This window comes from Protobothrops mucrosquamatus, unplaced genomic scaffold, assembly GCF_001527695.2.
Source record: "Protobothrops mucrosquamatus isolate PMUCROS unplaced genomic scaffold, P.Mucros_1.0 scaffold_230, whole genome shotgun sequence".
Classification (NCBI taxonomy): Eukaryota; Metazoa; Chordata; class Lepidosauria; order Squamata; family Viperidae; genus Protobothrops; species Protobothrops mucrosquamatus.
In genome coordinates, this window is record NW_015386306.1 from 532,557 (window position 1) to 557,260 (window position 24,704).

The window sequence follows — 24,704 nt, forward strand, 5'->3', positions numbered from 1 at the left end:
CCAGATGGAAAAGGTTAGCAAAGTGACACTGGGAGATACCTGTCCACCGGTTTCCTTGTGATCTTTTTCCTTTCCCTCCCCCCTCCCCTCTTCCCTCAGAATCTACTTCTGTATGTCCCCAGCAAACTGCGAAGGGTCTCAGGGCATATTGTAGAATGGATTTTCGGTTCAGATATGGCTCTGGCCAAGCCTGTTTGCCTCACCCTATGTAAACTAAAGTCTGTCCTCTACAATATACAGATGGTTTCCATTCCAATGGAGGCTTTAAGGTAGGCAAACTGTCCTTCAGGATGTCCCTGCCATTTCACAATGTCTCCTTAAGAGATTGAAAAGCACTGCTCCAAGTAAAGGACTGTGAATTATACTCCTAGTCAAGTATTCTTGGAAAGATTTTAATAGTGATGGTTATTTTTAATAAACCTCCCCTATTTGCTACCTTGCAGCTGACTGGAATCACTGCATCTGGAAAATACCTTTCTCTATGAATGATACAGAGATAATGGTGATACAAACTCCACCAAGGGTGGCAGGGCCTGAGTTTAGGCAACACGGACTTGAGATTCTTCTTCCGTTTCTTGGCCGAGGCTGGTGTATGTTACTGAAGGTTCTAGCTGCCCAGTGGCTGGCAAGTCTACAACAGGTCCTGAAGGATTTCGGAACTGCTTGTACACCCGTGGATCTTGGGCAATGTATGTGGATGTAGAGAAGTACAGCAAAAGGCCAATAAGGATTGTGAAGAATGACAGCAGATAAAGTCCTGAAAACTAAATGTAAAGAATACAATTAGTAAAAAAAAAAAAAAGCAATAAATGTGTTGTATGCAAGAGTTGCATGCAAGAATTTTTTTTCCTGTATAAAGCTGTTCTGTATCAAATCAAATTAAAATTCAGTGCCAAAAATAAATTACTTAAATCAATTGAATGATTATTTTGTAACAATAAGTAAACATCAGCAAATTAATTTGGCTTTTACGGCTTTCAGTCAATGATCACTACCATTTTCTAAGACACAAATGTTATGCTCTCATGTAAAATCTTCAGAACTTCAATAGCAGAAGTAAAAATCCAGTGACAATGGAATCAAAGGTAACTGAAACACAAAAGAATCAGAAGAATCATAGCAACTTTGTGAAAAGACTAGACAACTCATGCCCAGTTAGAGATTTTCTTAACTAAACAGAGAAACAGAATGATCATGGGTGAGCATAAAAACAGCAGCAGAAGAAGCAATTTCCAACTTCCTGCTGGCTTCCCCATTGAATTTGCTTGTGGGAAGCTGGAAGGGAGTGGCAGAAATCTTCCTTCCTTCCTTCCTTCCTTCCTTCCTTCCTTCCTTCCTTCCTTCCTCCCTCCCTCCCTCCCTCCCTTCCTTCCTTCCTTCCTTCTTCCTTCCTTTTTAACGAGGTAATATAAAAGCTCTACAAAACAAACAAGTCTCTGTGTGCATATATGTTGTGGTGTATATATTATCTTGCTACTTCCAAGAACAATTAATTAAATATAATAAATGTCAAGATAAAACCAAAATCAACTTCAGCTTCAGGCTAAAAAGTATTATTGAACTGAAAGTTGAAAGATCCTCTCAGAAAAAACTAAGCTGTTCCAAATTAAATAGAAAAGAACCTTAGAGTCTCTGAATAATTAAGACATGACTAGCTGAATGATTCTAAATATGCAGTTTTACTTGGGAAAATATAACTTGCCTGCAAAGGTTCATTTGAGTCAACTTGCCCATTGGAAATGGACAGTAGCCCACCACAAACCTAGTTTTTCACTGTGAAAATCAATATATTATGTACTGATTAAGTAGCATACAGTATTTGAAGAAAAATGGAAAACCTGTCCAGAAAACAAAGACATTTTGAGAAAAAATGCAACCCTGCTTTTGTAAAAAAACAATATCCAGCAAATTACAATGTTCAGACTATTTCATACAGTCATTGCATATTAACCCAAACACAGCTACCTGGAGTTTACCTTTCATAGTTTGATATGGCCACAGGACTTGTCTTTATGTAAACCATGTCTGGGTATATGTATGCAAGAATATGCACACAAATACATCTGATAGGTTGACAGATGGTTAAATTTTCTTAAAATGTACACATTCACAGATGCAATGCAACACACCGGCTGTAAGCTCTGATGACATCCCCACCTGCTGCAGTTTTCCACAGTTAAGACTGTAATTGGCTCACTTCAGAAGGGAAGGAACCCTACCGAGGAAACTTTAAAGCATGACGGAGAGAGGCTGTCTAGTGGGCAGGCCAGTTAATTGTTTTTCTCTTGCAATATCTCATTTTCCCTTCTTGTGACATCTCGCCAGGTAATTGATCTGAATAATTCTGGGCATCCTGATCACACCTGAAATTCTGCAAGATAGAAAGCAAGCTCAGTACTGTGATCTCTAACAACAGAGATCCCAACCCTGCTTTTAAGAAGAACCTCCTGTGGACCTCCATCTCACCAGAACTCCAGACAGTCTTCTCTCCTCATTGTGAATTGCCACTGGATAGATTTTTTTGCAAATAATGGGAACGGCAAGGGAACGTCAGCACTGTCAGTACCTGAGCTCAAAGAACTATGTCTAGTAAAGATCAAAGGCATTCTAAGACTGGGAGTAGCTGCATAATTAATACGAGCACATAATTTGGAAGTTCTATTTGCTAGCAACAATGACTTTGTCTTTTGTGATCATCTGGGTTTCTTGCTCTTGACTCCCTGCTTGTTATCCTTGATATCACTTGCCTAATGGATTGTGTATCTGACCATCAACATGTCTCTACAGGTTTCACATTTCTGTTATGGTGAGTTCGGCTTTCTGCTTTCAGATATAGAGAAGTCAGATACTCATTCATAGCATTAACTATCCATTGGCCTTCACCTAAACTTTGGAGATTTTCATAATGAATTGTGTTATTGGTGGCTACTGCTTATTACTCTGGTTTTGTCCAGTAACAATCTAGTAATGGTAATGAGCTATAAGAGAGATCTGGGACAAAAATGGCCCCAGGATTATTAATCCTGATAATGGGTTTTAAATGATAAAGCACATACTACTGGTTCTGTTACCACTACTGGAAATGTTACTGGGAGTGTAAATGGGGAAGTAGAGAGTTACTTGACAGAAACTGGAAGGAAGCATAAACACTTTCTTCTCTAGGCTGGTACCCTCCCTGAGTGTGAGGACAATCAAAATCCCCAAGCCAGAAAATCTCCAATACATTGGGAAAAGGTATGCTACAAATATGTTTCCTGATGCACTTCCCAGTCAACTCAAAGCTGTGTTTGTACAGAAGAAGCTCCTGCGGCTTCCATAATATGTGTCACATGGGTTCTGAGGGGAATTATTTCTGGGTAGTCATCTGCTGGAAGTAAACCAATGCCAAGTCATAAAGAATTTTACAGGCTAAAACCTGCACTTCAATTTCACCACATAACATTTTTCAGCCAGACCAAAAAGTTTTGTTTTGGTCTCATCTGTCCTACATGTTCTTTCACAAACTGTAGGTGGGCAGCAATGTTCATTTTGGAGAATAGTGGCTTTCTCTTTGCTATCCTGCCAAGCACACCGTTGTTCTTCTGTGTTCTTTTGATTGTGATCTCATGAACACTGACATTCACCAATGCAAGCGAGTCCTTTAGTTCCTTAGACCAGTGATTCTCAACTTTTTCTTCATTATGGACCCCCTTTAAATACCTTTTGTGGCCACAGACCATGGCCACGGAGCTCCAAGACTTAACTCAAGATTTAAATCATAACATTTCTTCAAGCCTTCATGGATCCCCTGTGATGACATTGTGCCCCCCCCCGGGGCTCGCGGACCACAAGTTGAGAACCACTGCATTAGATGTCCCAATGATGCTTTTTCATGAGGCAACTGGACTTTCTTATTTTTTATTTCTTCTTCAGCTTCCTGGATGAGAAGTAAAACGTCTTCAAAGAAAAACAAGAAAGTCCAATTGTCTCGTGAAAAAACATATTTGGGACAACTATGACCTGGATGACTGAGAATCTGCATAGACACAGCCTTAGATGTTACCTTGGAGTTCTTTGAGACTTCCCAAAATATTACACATCTTGATCTTGGTATATTCTTGGTTAGTCAACCAGCCCTCCTGGGGAGGCTAACAACAGTGCTGAATTGCTTCATTTGTACACAATCTGTCTGACAGTGGACTGGTGGAGTCCAACTCTTTGGAAATAGTTTTGTACTTTTTCCAGTCTGGTTAAGATCAACAATTGTTTTTGGGAAATTCTCAGAAATATCCTTCAGTTCATGACACATATCCACATACCTGTATTGTGAAGACCAGACTTTGATAGTGAATACCCAGAATTCTGTTCTTTAAATAAAACAGGACCTCCCACACTCATATCTGATTATCATCCCATTGATTGAAACTCTTGACTCTAATTTTCCCCTCAAATGAACTGATAATCTGAGAGGTTTACGTACTTTTGCCACATACAAATATATAGCTTTGGATTATTCTCCTCAAAAATAGGGGACTAAGAATATTTTTTTAAATTGGGTTCTCATTTTCTAGTTCTAGGACTTGTCGGAGATAACTTTTTAGGTTATATTTACGCAGAAATATTGAAACTGCTAGCTTCTATGCAAATTCCGACATTTTGGTCCTCAGAGAATCCAAATCCCTCTTTTTACCAGGCTTTTGGAAACGCATCACAGAAAATGCATCAATGTTTTCCTTTGAGGCTTGGGTGAAAACATTGCCTTTATAAAATAGTTTTCATGTAAGATCTGTAGCTCACCTCAGAAACCACTGAATTTAAATATAACAGATGGCTCTCCTAATGTTTATAATTTTTTACTTTCAAAACACCTCAGTTGGCAAGGGCCTCTGTGTTCATTTGACAGTTTTATTCAGGGATGATACTTCAATGCACATTCCAAGCCAGATGGATGCAGGTCTGTAATATGACACGTTGGGACGTGACTAAAAAGGAAGCTACTTCCCTTGTAGATTGTCTGGAATATTTTGTATTGTTTTTAAATGTTTGTAAGCTGCACAGAGTCACTATTGTGACATGGGCAGTCATCTAAATCAAAAAATTATCTATCTATCTATCTATCTATCTATCTATCTATCTATCTATCTCTATATATCTATATATATCTATCTATATATATATCTAGCTAACTTTCTTGGATCTTTTAAAGAAATCAATAAGCATTTGGGGGCTAAGTATTAATGTAAGGAAGTTTTTTTTCTCTTCTCAGTTAAGAGGTATTGTTAATTAATAGTCTTCACATCCAAAAAGATCTGGGATTGCATTTAAACCACTACAGGTAATCCTCAGTTAGCAAACTACAATTGGGACCAGCAATTTGGTCATTAAGCAAAGTGGCTGCTAAGTGAAATGGCAACTGTGCTTACATCCTGCTTCAGATTTCCTTTGCTTTATAGACCTCCGAAGGACATAAATGTGAGGATTGATCACAAAGTTACTTTTTAATCTCCACTGTAACTTTAACATTTAGCAAACAGTTACTAAATGAGGCAGTTGCTAAATGAGGATTGCCCGTATCATGTTGAAACTGGTGGATCATACAGCACTTCTGATTTGAAGGGGTAAAAATGCTCTGAAGCATGTGCAAGTGAGCAAGCACATAACACCTCTTGATAACCCTTTGAACCCAAGAACTTTTTCTGGGGTTGTGCTGCAGTCGTGGCCATACAACCCCAGGAAGCGATGCAGCTGCTTTAAGGAGTTACCGACAGGAGCTAAGTAGCCACCCCTGAATTTTTCCCCCCCTTCAGAATTGAAGCACTGCAGAGCTTTTCAAACTTGGCCTCCAGCTGAACAATACTGCAGTCAAGTTCCCCCCTTTGTAGGAGCTGATTTATAGACTCGTCCCGACTTGCAAGCATCAACTTAAAAAACAGAGTCTATCACCAAGTTTGTGGGTGATTAGTAAATAATTGGCCAGGTAAGAATATGTTCAAGAGGGGAAAAAGGAACAGAACCAACATTGATTTTAGAATTGTTTCCTTGAAGCTAAAATATTAAATTATTGAATCCTATAGTCACCCACTAATGTCCCAGGCTTCAGACAGCCCTGATCTAAGACAATCAATCTTAAATAAGTATGAGACTTTTTTGTTTTTTTGTGGCAGTTCAGAAACATGTCTAAATGAAGCCATTTTCCTCTTCCCATTTATTGTTTTTCTAATGTTTTCTTGCATTCATGGTTTCCGCATGCAATGTCGACGGGTGTCCGTGTTTTCCTTGGCTTCTGAGCATTCACTTTTAATAAAGTATCAGTTGCTGGTGATAATCAATACTGCATCGCTATGTTTGAGGCTGGTAAGGCTCACCACCAGGGGTGGAGTAATTGATTCAGCCTGGGCCTTTGGCCAATTCCTTTTCTGTTGAATTTTATAACTGGCACATTCAGTCGAGCTATCCAGAGATTCTGTTGTTGTTCTTCCCCCATAGATGTGGAGCTCATTCGCCTTCGCTCAGTCAAACATTTCACAGCTGCAGCTCATTAACCTCAACCTGAATGTAAAAGTCCCTTGGGGAGAAAACAGTGCAGAAGGGTTTCTCCAAGAGTTTGTTTTCCTCTGGCATTGCTTTGCATCTGAGCTTTTAATTGGAGATAGATGTTCATGTTAGCCAATGCCCGCTTTTTATTGCAGATTTGTTCTTGAGCAGACAGTGATTGTGTATGAATATACACGCAGACATGCAGACAGATATACAAGATGTGTAAGGATACACCCTACCATGCAAAGGGAAAGACACTGTATGTTGTGGGCACAGAGCAGGAAGGAAGATGGTGCCAAAGGTCTCAAAAATAAAGGCAATGCCAGATCTCATGTGCTGTTAGCTGGATAATGAAACAAATTCCACTCGGGATATGTCTTGTTGGGAAAAGCAAACTGGTTTCATACTATATCTTTTCTTCCTCAGATCAATAGGGTGAACTTAGAGCAGGTCATCTTAAGCATTTGGCACTGATAAGGCAAAAAATCATTTAATTTTAAAACCATTCTTTAGCATAAAAGGTTTAGGCCTGATACAAAATTGTTTTGAAGATTTCTTTTTAATTTTAAAGGCAGATTGATGTGAAAGGCCAAGCTTAAAGACCTAACAATAATTAATGCAACTGCATATTCAAATATTTCTGGATTTTAAAAAAGAATGAAGAATCCATTATCTTTGACTACAGCCAATGACCCCAAGAGGCCATTTCACATTCCTAAGTGGTCAAGTCACAAATTTTAGCTATTTAGTAGAAATCTGTGAAAATGCTGCAGGGCTCCCAAAAGAGAAAACGAGAAAGAAACAACTTCTATTGGAGAGCAGGAAGCTAGGCAAGCAAAGAAATTTCAGGTAGTTTCCACAACTCATTGACCATAAAAATCACTGACAGGCCAAAGGACGTCTCTCCTAATCTTATGTCCTGTATAAGCCAGGTTGGCTGTGCTTGCCAAGAGATAAAAAGGTTGTGTAGCACTACAAAGGCAGAAAGGTGTTTTGGACTGTGTGCGATGCATTGTGAGTGCCCTGCAAACTCTGAAGGACCCATTTCCCTCAAACCAAAAGTGTATCACAGCCTTTCAAGATATTTATCAGCACCAGGTTATCTTTTGATATCTTTTAGATATCAAAAATATTTCTGTTTTCCTAGGTCTTAATCTCAACCATACTCACAATGGATTTTTGTATTAAAAAAGGAGACCGGGTTCTTTTTGGTTTTCAGTTTGCTATATTTTAGATTTATGGAGTCTGTGATTTAAAAATAGTTTAGTAACAGAGATTACAAGGAAGCAACTATATTCATATTATGCATTCATATCTCATTAGAATGATGGCAATAAATGGCTTGAGTAATGTAATAGATAGTAGCTACAATACCTCAATACTACAGATCTGGTTTTGACAATTCCACTCAAGCAATATATAAGCTTGGTTATTAATGTTATTTCACAAACCCTGTTAAGCCTTTTGTACGATATAAGAACATTTTTTTCCAATTTGTTGCAATGCTATTTTTTGCAGCTGTTCTAAGAAACCCAACACCATGGAAATCACTAGTGTCTCATAATGTGATAAATAACAAGGTGAGGTGTTTAAACCATAATGCTCATGTTTCTTTAATTGCTCTTCATGTTTATTTTCCAAAATGCAAAAATAATAGACTCTTGCTATTGATAGGAAACTTCCTCCAGACACTGTTATATGAAAAAAGGGTCCACAAACAATTTTCCCTGTTACCAGTGTTGTGAACAATTGAATGCATTCTTATTTATTAATCTATATTATCTTATCCTATTTTCGATTTTTCTTATTTTTTCCAAGGGCAGTAATTTCATTCATAGTGATACTTTAAAGTATCCATCTTAGACTCTATGAGTCTAAGATGGATTTTCAAAGTGTATTCAGACAATATGGGTATATATCAAATTTAGTTATTGGTTTGTTCCTTCTCGTTCACAAAAGCGATTCCTGATGTTTCCTTCACTTCCAGCTGAGATTATAAGATAATCTGGCCTGCCAGCTGAGTTAAAGGAACATCTTCAGGTATCATTTGGAAAACATTTTATTAATGAGTTAAATGAATTTCCGCTATTTAGAATGCAAGTACTTCTAAAAAGTGAGCTACCGCAAAAATTAAAGCAGAAAGGATACAGAGATGTATCCAAGATGGTTCTGCCTTAGTTGAAAGGCTTCTGCTTGTGTAAGTAAAAAAAGAAGAATGACTGCATTCAACTAGTTTTCTTGGTGGTGTTATGAACTGGTTCGGAATCCTTTTCTTCAAGGATGTTATCTGGACTTCTTGGTAGCAGGATGCTCAAAATTCACCAGTCTTACCTATCAACAACAACTCTCTGGACTATATCTTTCCATTGTATTGAGGAGAGTCTATCTTCAAAAACATTTTTCAATCAAGAGGAGAGTACAAGAAGACCAGGGGACTGATGAAAATGAAACATCCACCACAGCATCTCTGACAGATGACCATCCAGTCTCTTTTTGAAGACCTCTAGTGAAGAGAACTCATAATTGCATGTGGCTATCTGTTCCACTCACACAAGCTCATACAATCAGGAAATTCTTCCTGAAGTCTAGTTTCCCTGAACCTGCTTCCTAGTCAGGTTAAAAGACCAGATCCATAACTGAAGCTTCAGTTAACCTGATTTATTCATAAAAGCTTATGCACAGGAATCTTCTCAACTAATAGTCAGCACCTGGTTAGAGTTAGATAAAGGTCAATGACACTGAAGGGGTGTTTTAGTTCACTTTTGACTACATAGAGGTTGTAGGCTGATTCCTCTTTTCACTCCACCCCCAGGTTCTGTCAACCCAATGGTTTTTGTCCTGCCATCTGGGCAAGAGAAAACAAGTCCACTCCTTCTAAGTAACAATTCTTCAGATATGGTTTGAAGGTTGAGTCATTACAACTGGATTAATTGTTGTTGTTAGTTTCAGATGTTTTGCTGCTTCATCAGTCAGAGCAAGGCAGTTAGGCAAAGAGTTATTGGAATGTACCAACTCCTGAAATCTTTCAGATATTTGGCTATCATATGTCCACTTGCCCATTTTCTGCATAATTTAAACAGTCTCTGATCTTTAATAATTCCTTACAGGGCTTTGTTTCCAGACTTTTTTTTTTACCAATTTGATAATACTCTTCTGACACGTAGTCTTCATCTATTATTGATTTTGTTTGAAACTTGGTACCCAGAACTGGACACAATATTCCAAAGAGAATTTGCCACAAAAGAGTTGGCTGGATCAATGATTTCCTATGAGGTAAATTCTATGTTCCTCTTAATGAATGGCTACGTTTTTAAAGCAAACGTCTTATACAAACCTAGGAAGATTATCATGAAAAATAAGAAAGCTCACTCACATGTCACCTTGGATTGTATGTGTTGAGATCCATCAACACAGGAGCCGTGGTGGCACAGTGGTTAGAATGCAGTACTGCAGGCTACTTCTGCTTACTGCCAGCAGTTAGGCAGTTCGATCTTGACCTTCCATCTTTCTGAGGTCAGTAAAATGAAGACCCAGATTGTTAGGGGCAATATGCTGATTTTGTAAACAGCTTAGAGAGGGCTGTAAAGCACTGTGAACCAGTATATAAGTTTAAGTGCTATTGCTATTGCTATCGTGGAGAGGTAAGATAATAGAGCTTTGCAAAGTGCAACTTGGTTTAGATCTTCTATACAAATTCCCTTTAGAATTGACTAAAGGGAGGGACCAAAGTTTATATAAGATTGAAGACAAAAAAGCAAAAACCTTGAAGATTTATTTTAACATGTAGTCATTTTTCTCCCTACTCGCTATTTTATGCATGTACTTTCACCTGCTGATCTTAGTCCTTTCTGCAAAAGGTATGAGAGGAAAGGTATGAAAGCGTTCAACAACTTGCTGTATTGTTTACCCAAGTAGTTTTGCAATTCAGAGGCAGAAACATGTTTTCTATGCCAAGACCCAGTTTTAGTTCTTGACATCGTCTATTAAAAATGAAATAACAGAAGATGCAAAAACATTTCTGAGATCTTGAAATGGGGACAACAATCAGCGCAGACAGTAATAGTCTAACTTTATATAAAATGAATTCCTATGTTTCCTTTGCTTTGTATTTATTGGTTTTTTCTTCAATGATCTGTTTGCACAAAATCCAATTAAAGCATTAGTCTAAATGTGCATAAACACTGAACAAAGCTTTGAAAATAAAACCCCTAAAAGTGTCCTGAATTACATTTTTTTCATTCTCTGTAGCATTTTTCTCATGTTTTTCTGCATCAGACAAAAAAAAATTGCAACGGCAGCTGTTTCATAAAATTATCTATTGATTTTCAAAAGTAAAGTCTGTGTTCCAGACAAGGATAAATCTCTAAGATGTAATATACAGTGTTGCAGTGTCAAAAAGCAGAATCCATTGGCATTGTTAATTCACACTTAAAATAACTTTTCCTATGAAGAAAAGAGCAATATAATTTATTTGAAAAAAAAACCTTGGAGGCAATATAGTTGACAATTTTATCATTGCTGTATATTATTCACATAAAATTCATATAATAATTTAAATAAGAACAAAAATATTAGTTTCTATGTACTGTATGTGTGAAAATATACACAGGGCTGCACAATCATTTTTGTGCACTCCAAATAGTCATGTCACCACAGGGAGGACCAAAATGTAAGATTAAAGATGAATTAGCTGCACTAAGCTTAACTTAATCAACTTCTATTAGCCTTTACTTTGAGAAAATATGACAGATTACCTAGCAGAGTAATCTTGGGTGGTTCAAAGGACCCAAAAGTATAGTGATGGCACCCAAAATGTAGGTTCCATTCTTGCTCTAAAGTTATTCACTTTTTCTTGTGTACCTGAAGATCTTCATCAAAGTCACCAGCAGAAGTTGAACTGAGTGAATGACATCTCTTTTTACAAAAATACCTTTCAGACCAGATTAACCATAGTATTGTGGTAATATGACTCGCAATGATCATGACTTCCAAGTAATTTTGGCAATGACCCCAACTGACTTCAGATGTTTTACTGTATGTTGTAAAATAGACTTGCCCTTTGGCCAGGCATCAATAGCAATATCTACTTTGAATGGCATCTTGCAATTCCTACTGTTATGGTCTATGCTGATTCTTTGAGTCAAAAGCTGAAGGGCGACCATCAGCAGGAATAGACAGTTTTAGATTCTGGCAGAGCACTAAGGCCCAGGATGTACCAGCAACTTTGAAGGACAGAGCAAAGATGAGCTGCTTAGTTTCACAGGAAGCAAGGGAAGGCCCCTGACTGAGCTGTGTTTGCAGCTGGGACTACTTAGGAATAGCTGATAGAGCCTTGCTCACCTTTGGAAACAACCCTCCAACATTGAGCCTTTATGACATGGCCCATCTTGTGGAACTCCAGCTTGATCTAAACCACCCTTCTTCTCTACAATGCCTTGCTCCACCTTCCTGGATCTGTGTGTCATTGGTTGCCTACTTCTATCCCTGGATCTTGTCTCTTATAGTTACAATTCCAGCCTGAGCTTTGCAGACTTTTAATTCTGGAAGCCTTCAAGTTTCAACCTACATTGGCTCTACTAGCATTATGCTCTGGCTACCAGACAGAATCTCACCAAGCATTCTACCTGCCTTTGTGGTCATTTGTATTACAACTCCCTCTTCTCACCTCATTGAAAAAAATGGAAGAATTGACCAAACTGGAAGGCATGCAATTAAAATAACTGACTTTTGCCTGAGCTGAAAGTTCTGTGTAATAATACTAGAAATCATTTGAATTGTAGGTAGACATCATGAAAACAAGTTGCAATAGTAGGTATGAGGTATAAGATATGAGGTATGAGAAGTGTAAGGCCATGGGAGAAATGGAAGGAAGTATGTCTACCAGATCTGGGCTGCAACAATCTGGACAAGTACAAAATGAAGGCAAAGAGTGAGTGTGCTCCCTGTTTCTTTGTTGCCATCTAGTTGTCATCAAAATTTGGGAGTGCCATACTCCTGGTCTATATTGTCCTGAAAAACAATGAAGCTGTAAGCTAAATACAATATATCCTACCTCTTTCAGTTCTGAAGAACAGAGGAAAAGACTCTGAACTATATAGATTGCCATTTTTTCAGGTTTTCCCTGAAGAATGATAAATAATGACTTTTTAGGACTTCTACATCAGGTATTTAATACTTAATTACTTTTAATGAAGTATGAATCCTGCTTTGGCAAGAGAATTTCTGATGGTAGTATGAACAAAAATCAGCAATAATTTGCTAGAGGACATTATATGTTATGGGTTTGCTATGTGAGAAAAGATTGATAATAGACTATGTTTGGCCATTATGGGTGTTTAGCAAGATCAATTACTCATTACACAGAATTACTTTAGACATAATTTTATAACCCAAATTCACTCTGAGTTTTTTTTTAAAATGGAATTTACTTTCTTATAGTGTAACTCCTAAGTCATTATAGTTTAATAAAAATATGAATGCAATTCTCCTCATTATAAATAATCTACTCAATTATTCATGAGTCCTAATGCCATATTTCTCACTTCTTTTGCATTCATCTTCTTTGCAACAACATAGCCTATGGCACTAATGAATGCAGGGCAGATTATAAATCTTGAAAAGTTCAGCTCTAATGGCAAGTTAAGATGATTCAACCCCTTTGAATGCTAAAATGCTTTTCCAATTACTTTCCAAAGCAAAATAAAGGTAGTTCCTTGCATTTTGTTTGATTTATATTTTCTTTGCTATAGGTCAGAGGAGAGAGAGACAGCGAAGCCCAGCAGCTCCTTGAAAGTATAAGGACTGTGAATTTTGGAAGAGATACTAAAGTGCTGGGATGGTTCTAATTAACCATAAAGCCTTTTGCTCTCCCATGAAGAGACGCTTTTGTCCATCGGTCAGTGATTACAAAAAAAAAAAAAAAGGGATGATGTAGCTGAGGCGAAGAACAGCTGGGCTGAAACCAAAGCAAGTGGAAAACATGCAGAATAAATCATCCTCGGCATGATAATTAACACAAGCAATTTAATATTAATGCTTTATGCCTACGGTGATCGGGGATACTTTCATTCCTTGTACAAGAACAAAGCTAGGGATTACAACACCACAGGAAACTGAAGGCATCTGCTAGTTACAAGTTGAAAATATCACATTAAGTTACTTGCAATCCACAACATCCGGGTTATTCAATTCAAAATTGGAACTCTGCTTTGTCCAGCTGGGGAAATCTCAGAATGCCCTTATGCAGCAGATGCGCTTAATAATGGCTTCTTTTCCTTAACAACACATAAGGTTTAATCTGAACAAATGGGATATTTAAACCCTGAATTTAAAAACCTAGCCTATGTTGATCAGCATATCGTCTTGGTTTTAAGCTTCTTGTTTAATCTTCTTAATTTTAATTGCTTTGCTTTTCATTATATTGTAAGCCACCCATCTCACTGTAACCGTGAGGTGGGTGGCATGAAAATTTAATAAATATTTTGATACCGTATTTGATCATACATTAACTGGAATCCATATTTCCAGACTCTTTGCTTGTTCTCATGCTAGAAGAGTTTATATATCAAGATAAGCCACAATCCAACCATTCTTCAGTTGCCACAAACAACCATCCTGGTGCAACCTTGCTTAACCCCCTGGGTTGAGTCTTCCTTCCAGTAATGACTGATGGCTGATATGCAAATCAGAGAAGTTGCTTTTTTGGTATATTCAACAATCAGAGGAGGAATGCTGTACAGTGGTTGCATCAGAACCATTCAGAGCAAACAAGTTGGACTGAAAACAGTATGAACTTTGAAGATAGCAGTAGCGCTTAGACTTATATACTGCTTCATAGTGCTTTACAACCGTCTCTAAGTGGTTTACAGAGTCAGCACATTGCCCCCAACAATCCGAGGCTACCTATTTACAGACTGGTGAAGCTGGAGGGTCTTTGCCTCAGACATGATGTAACCAAAAGACATTGCTCCCAACACCTCGGAAGGATGGAAGGCTGAGTCAACCTTGAGCCTGTCAGGATCAAACCCCCTGGCAGTCAGCAGAATTAGCCTGCAATACTGCAACCTAACCACTGCATCACCACAGCTCTTAGATCAGGGGTCTTCAAACTTGGCCCTTTTATGACTTGTGGACTTCAACTCCCAGAATTCCTCAGCCAGGCACGTTGGCTGAGGAATTCTGGGAGTTGAAGTCCACAAGTCATAAAAGGGCCAAGTTTGAAGAACCCTGTCTTAGATGCTATCATCATTAGTGCAATGTTAATGTTAGCAAGACAGTGATCAATTACTCATATACAGGTAATCCTCGACTTACAGCCATTCGTTTAGTGACCATTTGCCAGTACAACAACACTAAAGTAACTTATGACAGACCCTTTCACTTAAAGCCACCTGGTTATGTGATCGAAATTCCAGTGCTTGGCCCACCAGCATGTATTTACACTGGTTGCAGTGTCCTGGGGTCATGTGATCACCATTGGTGAGCTTCCCACCAATGAGAAAAGTCAATAGGGGAAGCCAGTTTCACCTAAAAACTATGTGAGTCACTGTAACAACTGTGGTGATTAACTTAACTGTATCCCCCCAAAAAAGTTATAAAATTGGGCACAATTAACGACCGCCTTGCCAACAAAAGAAATTCTGGTCCCAATTATGGCCATAAGCCGAGGACTACCTGTAACCAGATCAATCCATTTACCTTGTAGTAGAAGAGAAAGAATCCACAGAAAAGGCTGTATAAATCTGCTGTAAGAAGGGAGAGGTTGACCGCTGTAGCACTCGTTTTCTTAATGACCACAGGCATGAAGCTATAGAGGCCGAACATGCAGGCACTAAAGCCAACATACAGTAATCCTATAGGAAGGAAGGAAGGAAGGAAGGAAGGAAGGAAGGAAGGAAGGAAGGAAGGAAGGAAGGAAGGAAGGAAGGAAGGAAGGAAGGAAGGAAGGAAGGAAGGAAGGAAGAAACATAAATGATAAACAGTCAGTACTATGTTGCCCACCCTTTTCTGAAGGCAACTTTTCTGCTGAGAGAAATAAACTTTTGAAGATTTCTAACTACCCAAGGTATGCCAGGAGAAAAGGAAGATGGCCGTATCTATTTGTGATCTGAAGTAGCAGAGTCAGCCAAGACATAATCCAGGAAAAAATAAATCTTACCTTCAGCTTTGTACTTGCAAGGATGGAATAAAAAAAAAAAAACTGAGAGAGTGGCCTGTCGGGAGGTTTCCACGTCATGGCACACATTCCCATCCCGGGTTTTCAGACAATGCTCCTGTGTATTTGGCTACCTAAAGTACGTACTGCTGACTTGAAACATTACAAAAAAAAAATATGTCATTCTTGGCCCTCGTTTGATAGCTTATAACCTGCCAGTTTTCACACTCACTCTCTACAGTCCTAACACTCTACCCTCGTCCTCCCTGATTTGGATGTTTTATCTTTGTACAATATTACTACAAGAATGATAATCATTGTAAAGCGATCGTATGTACTATATTCACAAAAATAACAATATTCCCAAATTTAGAACTAAATGCAAAAAAACCCCCAGAAATTCAAAAGCAAAGTTATTCACAAGAATTAGCAACAAAAAAGGGATTAATGAGAGGCAACATCTCCCATTTATTTATTTATTTATTTATTTATTTATTTATTTATTTATTTATTTATTTATTTATTTATTTATTTATTTATTTATTTATTTATTTATTTATTTATTTATTTATTGTTTTAATGAATAAGTCAAGGTGGCAAATATACCTAATCTCACTTCCTATTTTCCCCACAGCAACAATCCTGTGAGGTGCATTGGGCCATGAGACAGTGACTGGCACAAAGTCACCCAGCTGGCTTTCATGCCTAAGGCAGGATTAGAACTCCCAGTTTCCTGGTTTATAGCCTGGGGTCTTGACAACTAGATAGAACTGGCTCTATCTGTATAACTAGGCAAATACTGTTTCTTTCCCTGTGTGATTTATGTCACAATCTCGTATCATTTTTTCTTGAAGACGGCTCCAGAACAAATATACCATAAATTTACTAAGGGAATGTAATTACTTTCAGGACCTTGGACACATAAAAGTCTATTTACAGCAGGGTTAAGATTCTTTTTTTTCTTTTCCTTAAGAGCTACTTTCCCCTTGGTTTAAAGATCGAGCTACTAGTGGAACTAATGGCTACTATTAAAATGCAGCCATCCATCTTCTAGTAGTACACAGTACATATTCAGCACTTAATGTACATTGGGGAGTGCGGTGGGGTGGGGAGATTTTTGGGACAGAACAGTTAAACGTCTCCCTCACACACTATATTCCATTATTTTTTTAGCTTCAAAGAAAGCCACTGAGCTTTTGCAAAGACTCGGGTGCATCTTTTGTGATGGAAATAGGTGAGAGGCTAGCAAAACTGAGTAGAGAAGGTTGTTTTTTTGTGGAATTCTGAGTCTAGATCCTTGGCAAGGTCTGCAGAACCCTTACAGGTCAGAATTATTCTGTTGCCTGATCTGTAGCATACAAAAAACATAATTACTCTGTTTTGATAGTCATAAGCTAGGCCCAGACATTATGCCAAGCCATGACTGAGTCTGCAAAAAAAGGTGAATGACTTCATATGTGTTATGCAATTCATGTCATTTGCATAATGATGTCATAATATAATATCATTTTTCATCACCATGACTTCCCTGGATTTCTTTATTTAAGTTCTCAATATTTTCCTGCTCCATTTTTTTTATTGTATTTCTATCCAACTGCAATCCAATATTTCTTTGGAGGCTTCATCCATTGCATGATTAAAAACACTAATGAAAAAATAATCATTAACTGCCCAGCCAAAAGACATGATGTAACCAAAAGACATAATATAAACCAGAATAAAATACCAGATAAGTAAATTGAAAGGAAAAGGAAAAAAAGAAGGCACATCAGGCATACTTAGTTAAAAAAATAAAACTCTCCCAAATATTAGTTTATGTAGGAGATAACCAGACTGAGCTCGAAGGAAGGGTCAAACACGTCATAAGTCACAAGTCCCCGCACCCCCGCAAGAGATCTAAGTCCAGCCCACCTTGAATGCCTCTCTTATCTCCCGCGCAATTCCCTTAACATTCAGTTGGCCAGGTTCTTGTGGGGAGCTTAAGCTTGCAATAGATCTTTGTACTCATTTGAACTGTCTGAATCTCTCTATTTCCTGGGCACTTGACAGTTTCTTTTTTAAGACTTGCAGACTTCAACGCCCAGAATTCTCCCGGCCAGTCATGGATACCCTTGTGATACATGTAAATAAAATAAACTTGACTTTAATTTTTATCCCAGTTCTGTCCACTCCTAGCCCAGAAAAGGTTGCATCTCATTGATTTAGTGTAATGTGCAAATGGAATCCAAAATCAAGTGCTCTCTGCTCTAACAAAACATCTGCTTTTACTAATTGAACGGTAGCAAAATGTGCTTCAGAGGCTACCTGTTTACAGACTGGTGAAGCTGGAGGGTCTTTGCCTCAGAAACCACACCGCTGCTGGTGATTAGTTAGTTCACACCACCAAACATATTTCTCCCATTTCTTCCTAAAAGGGAAATGAGTCCCAGAAGCCTTGTAAAAATCTCAACTGCTTGATCAGAAAGACCAGTCATGCTTTACATTGATCCGCGTTCAATTTAGGAACCATATTGGAGGAAAAAAAAACAGGAAGATTTTTGCAACTGAGTGTAACAGCAGATGTGCACAGCTTCATTAAGGTTTGGGGCTAATTAGAGGAAATGATGAGGGAAGGCCCAATGGGAGCAATGGTCGACTGGGTCATTTATAACTGCGCTCCTCAGCTATTGCCTCTGTAACCAGTCAGCTTAAGGAGCTCTCCAACCTGCTGCTGTTGATATTCACTTGGAAAGGAGCTATTGAGGCCTACTGAGCATATGACCTCCCTTATTCCTGATTATAAGTGCAGTTGGGCTCAACGTGCCTTTCTGCCTTATCTGGCATTTGTAGCCTTCTAATGCAGATGGTATCAAATGCCACCATTACTGTAGTACTTAAGTAATGATCCTCAAGAGGAAACTGTTTGCTTAGCACAGCAATGGTGTATACAGATGAAAAAAAAATATTTGGACCAGTACAAAGATTGCACCTCCTAGTACAGTCTCCTCCCACACATTTTTTCCAATTCTTGTACAAGGTGTAAAAAAAAATTTTTTTTTTAAGAATCCAAAGCAGTGGGGAGAAACAGAGGTCACTTGCAGGAGGTTTTGCAGGAGATTGCCAACTAGGGAGTTCTGTCTCCTCTTCATTTTAAGTTTTTTCCCCCTCTTGTTTTAAGTTAAAAACACACACACCAGACTGGGTTTTTTTTTAAATCAAGAAAGAGAAAAGAGAAAGAAGAAGTGGCCAACAGACCACATCTAGCCAATTCTTAGAAACGAAGACAAGGTCTCTCTTGCCTATCCCACTAAGAAATGTGAAAAAAACCACATTTTCTCAATTTCTATTTGCTTTGCTTTCAATTTGCCCATTATCATAAACAGGGCAAAGTAATGGGAGTGGACCAAACAATGAAATTAAACTATAAACTATGGTTTATAATCAGCCATGGCTGGCTTATGTACCACACAAAGCCATTACTGCCTACCACAGTAATTTGCAGATCCAAAAATATTTCAGTATTGTTCACTGATGGGAATACAAATTTAACTAGTTGCCCTTTTTCCAGCTCAAACCAAACACCGGTCAGTGATGTGGTTGCCACATGACACTAAACCATAAACTATGATTTAGAAAACCCAATGTAAGCAAGCTTGATGAACCCGGCTAATATTTACGAATTTTTCAATTTCAGCTGAATTCAGTATAGGCTGCAAAAAAGGTAAGTTCCCTTTATGTTATTTTTAGGCCTATGTGGAGCTAAACAAAGATGTTGCCACCACTGTCGTTTCAGCAATGCCTATAATCTCAAACATAATTTATTTTTCAAACAATAACCAATAGTAAAACAAGTTCCAGTCTTACCTATTTGCCAGTCCCAGGGAACTTTTAACAATTCTTTGTGTTCCATTATGGCACTGGAGGGAAAAATAAAGAAATGATTTGACAAGGGAAATTCTAATTATTTCCAATTATTTCCATAAAATGAGGTAAATAAGTATATTGTTAAAACAGAGGAAATCTTATGCATGTGTTAATTAATACCAGATTTATACAAATAGCTCTTACTTTCTCTCTATATTTGAAATGTAATTAGCAAAGTAATGAGAGTTACTAACACACAATTCAGAGATGTGTAAGGGTGGGAGTAGCCTCATCTGTGAGTGAAGAGAATAATGTAGAAGGAACCTTTTTCCTCACAGAAACATTCCAGATAGTACATCAAAACAATGTCTAGTTATAATGGTGTATTAGCAATTGTAACAAACATTACATGATTGCCCAAGTTAAATGTCTGTTTCTATATTATCTTCTATCAGTTTTTCTGATAGTATTAATACTGTTTTCTTAGAGCTGTGGGGAGAATGGAAAGAAACAAATACATTCCTCATAGAATGAAGCATTATATTAATGTTGTCACTGGAGACAAACAGGCTATAATTTTGTCTTGATGTTGGGATGAAAGTACCAAAAAAATATATCAAAATAAAAGGACTGAAATCTTCAGTATTACTGAAAAAGTTAATCTTTTCCATATTGATTGTACAGGGAAAGATGATGACAATGCATGCCCATAATCTGTTATGATATATAAAAGTGTCACAGCACAGTGTCCAGATCAGATTCACTTTTTAACCCCTTGGAAATGGAGCAAATTATAGTCCTCAATTTACAACCATAACGGAGCCCAGATTTTCTGTTGTAAATTATGAAGTTCATTAGTTGAGGCACCCATGTGACCAGTCTAATTTGACAAACTTTTTTTTGCTGTAGGGGTTAACTAAATACAGTTGTTAAGCAAATGCCACAGTTGTTAAGAGAGTCAATGCATTCATGTGGGTGTTTTTTTTTGCATATGTATAGTATGTACACAGACCCTAGAGCAGACATGTCAAACTCGCGACGTCACGTGACGTTGCGCAATGTATCAGGACGGTTTTGCAATTGCCGGCAATGGGGTGGGCGCAGCTTCCGGATGACGCATCTGGCCCGCGGGCCGGCAGTTTGACACCCCTGCCCTAGAGTCTAGTCTGGCCTTTTGCCCCTAAAATTGCTTTTTTCCTTTTTTTTTTTAAGGACACCACAACATTATTGCACCTATTGAGAGCTAATGTAATATAGTGATTAGATGCTGAACTATGACTGAAATGCATTAGGTTTAAATCTCATGCTTGCTGCTGTGAACTTTTTTGAGGAATAAAAATGAAGGAAAACTAATGTCTCTTTTGACCATCTTTTTTATGTGACCCATCCAGTAATTCCTTGACTGACACAAAGTTTTTTTAAAAAAAACTTTTCTATTAGCAAACAGATATTTTGTTTTGAATGGTCGAATGAGAAAGCAAAGTGGAGTGAGTGGACCAGATGATCTGACCATTCAGCAATCTGTAGGAAAACACACAGGAACAAATGGAACGTGAGAGAAGATGGCTGTGGAACTTCCTCTATTTCCATGCAACAGTATGGAGTAGACGCCTCTCTTTACTTACAGCTGAATTCCACTGAAGAAGGAACCAAAGAGTCCAATCATCCCTAGGAACTCCACCCTACTCAGATTTCGTACGATGTACTCCTCGCAGACATTGGAGATGCCATAGAGAGTGGCCCCACCTAGTACTAGAAGATCACCTATAAGCTTATTTTCTCCTAGGAGCAAAAGAATTGTAAAAAAAATTAATAAATCACAATTTGCTATTAGAAGTTCTACTTCATTCATTCAGAAACACTCTTCGTGAGTTTTAGACAAAAGAGTTTTGGTTATCATGTCTGAGTCTTCCTCTCTGCAGGCAAAGGTATTCAATCCACGTACATGGAAGTTATATCATAGAGCAGTGATGGCGAACCTTTTAGAGACCGAGTGCCCAAACTGCAACCCCAAACCCACTTATGCATTGTCGGGTGCCGGCTGGGTGTGGCTAATTGGGTGGGTGTGGCCCATTGGATGGGCGTGGCTGTGGTGGTAACGGCAGACTGGGTGGGACTAAAAAGTTCAATCAATCAATTCCAACTTTGCAAGATCTTTTTTTTTCCTGCGAGAAGTTGAAATTGACTCATTTTTTTTGCACACGGCGGTGGAGGCCTAAAGTGAAAAGGTTTTATAAAACCCAGCTAAAGGCCTAGGACTGGGGCAACAGCGCGCGTGCCCACAGAGAGGGCTCTGAGTGCCGCCTCTGGCACCCGTGCTATAGGTTCGCCACCACTGTCATAGAGCCATGCTACCTCGGGAAGTCATTGCACACATATTATAAAGTGAACTGTGGCTCGCAAAAAAAAATGGGGCAAAGTTTCTATGGCCTTCCACAGGCTGCTTGGAACTCCAGGTATCACAGGATTCCCACAGTGGTCTCAGCTAAAATGCACAATAGTGAGAGATGCTGGTAAAAATAGTTTAGCAAGATCCTGAGGGCCACTTCTGACATCATTAGGAAATCCATTATTTTCTCAAGCTGCCATGTTTCCACATGCAGACATTATCAGGGAACTTAGTAACAACAATAAAAACCACATTTCCTTCCAATCTGCAAAAACGTACCTGCTCCTTGCTGTCTTCCAACAAGCACATCTGTTCCTGCCATGCAACCCATGCCCAGAATGCAAACCACAATCCCGATGAAGTGCACTGCTTTGTATCGCACCAGGAGGAAGAACCAAGAAAGTAAGATCACAACTGGAATCACAAAACAATCTAGGAGCTGTAGGGGGAAAAAAAAGAATAAAAAGTTAAGAAAGCATTCTGAATGGATCTTTTGAATGGAGGATAATCACACAGATCTGTAATTCAGAAAAAGATCTGACTGCAGTGGTTATTTCAGACAAACCTGGAAAATGATTTGGGAGCAAAACTAAAGACAGTCCCCGGAAAACCCAGCACAAGAGGAATGCATGATGTCTCTTGGCCCAAATAATGCCTTTAAATCTAATTCTCCTAGGAAATCAATGAACATCTATAGATGGGATCAATCCATTTTCCAGGAATGATGTTTCGTATTCAGAGCATCTCTTGGATAATATCATCATTAATAAGATTCAGATGGTTTCAGTCATGCCACTTATTTAAACCAGTGATAGTTCTCGTGATTAGTATTTCTTCTCCTCCTCTGAAAAATATAACCCGCAGAAATTATCTGTGCAAATATATTACTATCAGCTTGAACATTTAAGTAAGAACTGTATGTGTTGAGGTATGTACATATACAGACAGATATGTGCACACACAAACATACCCATACAGTTAGAAGTATAAGAGCCAGTGCTTTTTTTCTAAAATAAAAAGGTGCTGGAACTCACGCACGTCACACAACCCACCTTGCCTACTCTACAAGGTTCCATCCAAAAAAGGTGCCGGAACTCTGTTCTGGGCGTTCTATGAGAAAAAAAGCCCTGATAAGAGCTAAAATGAAATCTGGAGTTGAAGAGCTTAAGGGCACATTTACCCATTGTAGGAAAAGAGGAACACATAAATCATTGGTTGAAAAGATTTCTGGAATTGTTTAGTTTAACTGAGATCATTTTAAATATATGAGTTCTGGTGGAAGAAAAGCTTCTGAATTTTCCCTTTTAATGTAAGATCATCATCATCATCATCATCATCATCATCATCATCATCATCATCATCATCAATTCCAGAGGGATACTAGCAGTCAAGCTGGACTAAGAAGGTTTCTTCTTAACACAGACCACCAAATAAAACCTATTTAAGGATGATGGAAATTGTCTTATTTGGGCTATGATAGCATCAGCCCAAATGGATGGCTATACAAGTATATCACACTCCACTTTCATTTGCTTTGGTTTTTAGACATAACTACAGATAATATAGACACAGACATATATTTTCAGTTGATATATCAGTCAAAAATAAAATGATCTATTATAACTTAGTGGTGGTAAGTAGCTTCCAGGTGTATTTAAAAATCCAGTTGTCATTAACTTCGGGCAGTGTGATGGTTCAGCAGTTAGGATGCTGGGCTTGTCGACTGGAAAGCTGACAGCCTGATTTGAGACCTGAGTGACATATGATGAGGTGAATGCCCATCTTTGCCTAGCTCCTGCCCATGTAGCAGTTCGAAAGCATATAAATGTGAGTAGATAAATAAATACCAGTTTGGTGGGAGGAAACAGTGTCATGCTGACCACATGACCACAGAAACATCTTCGGACAGTGCTGGCTCATGGCCTTGAAATGGAGATGGGAGCTACTCCCTATAGTCAGCAACAACTACAGTAATATCCGCAGGGATTCCTTTCCTTTCCTTTCCTTTCCTTTCCTTTCCTCCCCTGTCCTCCCCTCCCCTTTCCTTTCCTTTCCTCTCTCTAGCCAATAAGATGACTAGGAATTACGAGGACAATAGTAGAAAGAAATCTGCAAAATATTTGGGTGCCCAATGCTTGCCTCTGCGCTTGCCACTTCTGAAAAAGACTGAAAAAGAGACAAAGCCAAGAGAAGGCACCACGGAAAGAAAACAAAAACCAACACAGAACTATGGATTAATGAATGTAAAGTTAGAAGAAGGGACAGAAACACCTCTCGTTTATTTTTTGCTTTGTTTGTTCCTATAAGAAATGTGGTTCCCTTATAAAGATAGTTGTAAAACTAAGATTTATATAAACAATATAATACATAAAAGGTTGCCTCCTAAATTGTTAGAAGAAGGAAGCTTGTTTCCACTCCAAAGTCAATATGTTCCAAATACTGTTTTTAAAGAATAAGCCACATAATACCTAGTTTAGCCTTGAAACCCTAAGCTTTTTTTCAAAAAAAATTCTAATTGTTACTGATCAGTGTCTGCTTTTCTGGATACCAAGAAGATCAGCTACAAGAAGATGAAGCTTCTCTTAAAGATCAACCAAATGTACAAACCAGGGCATGCCACCTGAAGTCCAAGAGATTGGTCTCTTTTTTTTTGTTTTTGCTTTTTGTTTTGTTCTGCTCGTTAGTTAACAATTACATATAAAGAGAAGCAAAATTATATCAAGGACTTTCTACCATATGTCACCCCGTCTCTTCAACTGCTAAATTTAATATCATTAAAATAAAAATGATACAACTGACTTA

The 24,704-nt window shown here is 38.3% G+C and overlaps 1 protein-coding gene across 2 annotated transcripts; it reads right to left on the bottom strand.

Moving 5' to 3' along the window:
• Nucleotides 1-341: 341 nt before the first annotated feature.
• On the bottom strand, nt 342-22,325 carry SLC35F1 (solute carrier family 35 member F1). 2 transcript variants are annotated; one of them, XM_015829150.1, is made up of 5 exons: nt 22,182-22,325; nt 21,139-21,295; nt 19,514-19,566; nt 15,214-15,368; nt 342-764 (listed from the first exon to the last, which is right to left on the bottom strand). In XM_015829150.1, the coding sequence occupies exons 1-5, from the start codon at nt 22,231-22,233 to the stop codon at nt 540-542; spliced, it is 642 nt and encodes a 213-aa protein (XP_015684636.1). In that variant the 5' UTR covers nt 22,234-22,325; the 3' UTR covers nt 342-539. The 2 variants fall into 2 exon arrangements, with proteins under 2 accessions (XP_015684636.1, XP_015684629.1); XM_015829143.1 differs by lacking the exon at nt 22,182-22,325 and having other exon boundaries at nt 21,139-21,466.
• Between the last annotated feature and the right edge of the window lie 2,379 nt (nt 22,326-24,704).